The sequence below is a fragment of the Myotis lucifugus genome, unplaced genomic scaffold (genome assembly GCF_000147115.1).
Source record: "Myotis lucifugus unplaced genomic scaffold, Myoluc2.0 scaffold_1801, whole genome shotgun sequence".
In the NCBI taxonomy this organism is placed as follows: domain Eukaryota; kingdom Metazoa; phylum Chordata; class Mammalia; order Chiroptera; family Vespertilionidae; genus Myotis; species Myotis lucifugus.
In genome coordinates, this window is record NW_005872849.1 from 37,173 (window position 1) to 40,914 (window position 3,742).

A 3,742-nucleotide genomic window follows, 5' to 3' on the forward strand; every position below is an offset into this window, starting at 1 on the left:
TGTCCTTCCCAACCGTGTGAACACCCGCCCACGGGGTCAGGAACTCCGCCCCAGCCCGGCCGGGGGAGCTGACGGACCTTTTTGTAGAGCAGGTTCCCATAAACGGCTTCCTCAAGGAGGAGACACACGGGGCTCTTCAGTCACGAGACGCCCAGGCAGCCGGCAAAGGCCGAAGCCACAACTTCCCTCCCTCCCTGTCAGAGCTCCCGCCACAGCACAGGCGAGCGCCGTGCCCTAGTCGACAGCGCAGGGCGGCGGAGCTTCAGCCACACCAGGAGGCACCGCTGCCCAGGGACCTCGGAGACGACGAGCACGCGGCCCCGGGGAGCACGGGGGGAGCACCCTTCGTCCCTCCCACCGCTCGACGCTGGGGCCGCGCGCAGACCACGCAGGACTGACGGGGAGAGGAAGCTAAAGGAAGACCAGCCGCCTCTCTGAACCCCTCGCTCGCTCCGCTCGGGAGTCTGTTACTGGGCCACCGCCCCGAGGACCTGAGGCCTCACGCTGAAGCCCCGGGGCAGGGAGGGGGAGGCCGGAGCGGGTAAAGGGGCAATCGGTGACGGAAGGAGACGGCACCGGGGTGAACCGTGCCACGTGCAGTGACGGCCTACAGAACTGGGCACCCGAAACCCATGTAGCTACGAACCATGTCACCCGTCAATTAAACTAAAAAATAAAAGCCCTGGTTGGCAACAGGCTGGAATTGGGTGATTGAGGACACAAGAAAGGAGACAAGTGGTTGTCAGAATGGAGACCAGACTCCCCTCCCCCCCAGCCACAGCCACTCCCACCCACACCACTCCCCACTCATCTGCAGCGTGTTTTCTGGTGTGTTTGTGTGTTTGTGTGTGTGTGTATGTGTGTGTGTTCATGTGTTTTCGCTGGTGTGTGCTGACTTCCATATACCTGCACATGAAGTGTTCTGATGAACAGAGAATGTCCACGTTAGAAGCTGATCCTGAATGTTTTGTCCAAAGTGCCAACCGCCACACGGTGACCACGCCGCGCCCCTCCCCCGCCCGCCCACGGATTACTGATCTCAGTACCTGGCTGTAAAGGGTCCTCGATGTAGAGCATCGACGGCCTGTAGCCATCCAGCATGTTCTTCTGAACTTCATCTTTGGCCACATATGAGCCCCCATCCTTTATCCGGATGCCAGTCTTTAAATAATTGAAGTGCCGTCCATATAATTCAAAAAACTCTATTAAGAGAACACCATAGTTTGTGTTGGGGATGCAAGCATCTTCCCTGGGATGTAACTACAACCAGAAGGAGAAGAAAAGAAGTTACGTTGCACGTCCTCTGACTTCTCCGGGGGTGACACATGACATCTGACTTCTACCCCAGCACTGCCCGCTTCTGCTCTCGCGGCTGCTACACAACACCCCGCCTCCCGGGAGAGCGCTGGGCCACTGGGAGGCGGGCGGACGGCGGCCCCAGGATGGGCAGGGCTGGCCGCCACGACGCCACGCTGAGTCCCGAGCAGGCCAGGCCGCTGGCAGCGCTGGGCCCCATAAACCCGCCCAGGGCAGCGGGACTTCCCCTCCCCTCGCCCCCGGCAGGCCCAGCCCAGCGGGACTCCAGATGGGCGCTTAGAGGACATCGCTGTGCGTGGAGTTTCCACTGCTAGTCACCGTTACGGGAGCCACACCCCACCTTTAAAATGTGCAGTGAGAAATCTCAAACACAGAACACGTGGGATTAAACACAAAGCAATATTCTTTCCCAGGGACTTTGAAATACTTGCTAAATTGCAAAAAGGTGACAAGTTTAAAGGGGAACAAGCCAGACTCACCTGGAGGAAGCTGACGGCCATGAGGAAGAGGCTGTAGGAGCCGATGCCGCCCGTGAACACTTCGTTCAGGTCCCTCTGCAGGAGGAACTGCTTCAGCACCAAGACCAGGTACGGCAGCACGGGGTACTTCTGCAAAGGAGCGACGCCAGCGGCCCTGCGTGAGGAGCGCTGAGCATGCCCGGTCCCCCTGTTCCCAACTGGCGGGCACCCTTCCCGCCCCATCTGAAGGGCGGCTGTAAAAGCAACAGCAAGGGGGGAGCACGGACGTGCCCACGGCACACGGCACCGGAGCCCGCGCTGCGCCCACGGCCGGCAACACCACGCCCGTCTGGTGACGGTCACGCCGGCCGCCACCGCCCGATGCTCAGTGGCAAACAGGTAAGAGAAGCAGCGCAGGGCAGTCCCAACGCCTCCAGCACCGAGTCAGCGGACGTCAGAGGGGCATTTCTCACGGGGCAGCACCCCCAGGCAGACCAGGGCCCCCCAGGCCAGAGCGGCCGGCCTGCGGCTCCTGGGGCAGGCGAGCCTTCCCCACGCAGAGGACGAGACCTGAGCCGGCGCCAGGGCAGTGCAGCTGGGCCCCTCGGGCACAGCCTCACTCAGCACCCCCAGGAGCCAGGCCCCAGTGATTCTCACGGCCCCCATGGGGGTGGGTCGCCAGGGATGCCCGGTTCCTCCCTGGCGCTAAGAACGTGACGCTTCCATGAGAAAGAAAGAAGTGTGGGCTCCTGCAAGTCATGTCCGAGCAAGCAAGCAGGAGGAGGAACACGTACAGAAGGCAGCACTGTTACTCGAGACGGAGGAAGTCAGAAATAGTCTCTTTAAATGAAGGAAGCCTGTCTGTGTGGGTAGGAAAAAACCTCCAAAATATTAAGTTAAAAAAAGGATAAGACAAGGCCCTGGCCGGTGGCTCAGTTGGTTAGAGCGTCATCCCAACAGGCAAAGGTTGCAGGTTCAATCCCCGGTCAGGGCCATGCAAGAACCAACTAATGAATGCGATTTAAATGGAACAACAAATCAATCTCTCTCTAAAAATCCATACAAAATTTTTTAAAATTGTGGTTTTTTTTAAAGTATAAGATAATGAGCGTACAGGGTGCCATTCCTTTTGCTAAAAAATCTAAGAGGAGAATAAACAAGAAAAAAAGTTGATGATATAAAGCCACTCTAAGCCTGTAAGGTGTCAGGTATCCTTTTACACCAGTAAATTTTTATTATTCCTATTAACTCAATTGGAAACATTTCTGGGAGAAGAAAATTTACGCACAGCCGGCACCTCCCACAGTGTGGGGTTGGGGCTGGAATTCCTCTCTCTCTCTCTTTCCTACACTCCGAACGTGTACACAAGAATAAAGAAGTTAGCGTGTTGCTTATAAAACAGGGAAAGGCGAACCCGTAGAGCTGCTAAAAAAACTGTCAGCGTCAGAAGAGATGTGGGCGTAAGCACAGCAGCCCGCCGCTTCTGCTCGGGGCGTCCTGGGGGCGAGGCCCAAACGCTCTTGAAGAAAACGCAACAGTCGAGACGGCTTCCATCTCCCCCAACAGAGGGAGGAGCCCGAGGGACCACTTCAGGCCCCGGGGACTGAAGCCTAGAGCAGTCGCCTGGGAGGGGCCCAGGCTGAACTCTTATGATCGGAGCCCGGCCTGTGTGGCTCAGTGGTTGAGCGATGACCTATGACCCAGGAGGTCACGGTTCGATTCCCGGTCAGGGCACAGGCCTGGGTTGTGGGCTCCATCCCCAGTGGGGGTGTGCAGGAGGCAGCTGGTCCATGATTCTCTCTCATCACCAATGTTTCTATCTCCCTCTCCCTCCCCCTTCCTTTCTGAAACCCATAAAAATATATATTTAAAAGACGGACAGATCCTGCCCCACAGCGTGGCTCCCACCCTCCTCTCCCACGAGCAGAGCAGCTTTCTCAAGTGCGGCTCTCACTCGAGGCCACGTT

General features: G+C 57.7%; 1 protein-coding gene across 1 annotated transcript in view; it reads right to left on the reverse strand.

Moving 5' to 3' along the window:
- The window catches only part of PAPD5 (poly(A) RNA polymerase D5, non-canonical), a 9,998-nt gene that overhangs the window by 3,935 nt on the left and 2,321 nt on the right, over positions 1-3,742 (reverse strand). The window contains 2 exon segments of the mRNA XM_023748785.1: positions 1,047-1,260; positions 1,797-1,925. Coding sequence (XP_023604553.1) covers positions 1,047-1,260; positions 1,797-1,925 — 343 coding nt within the window.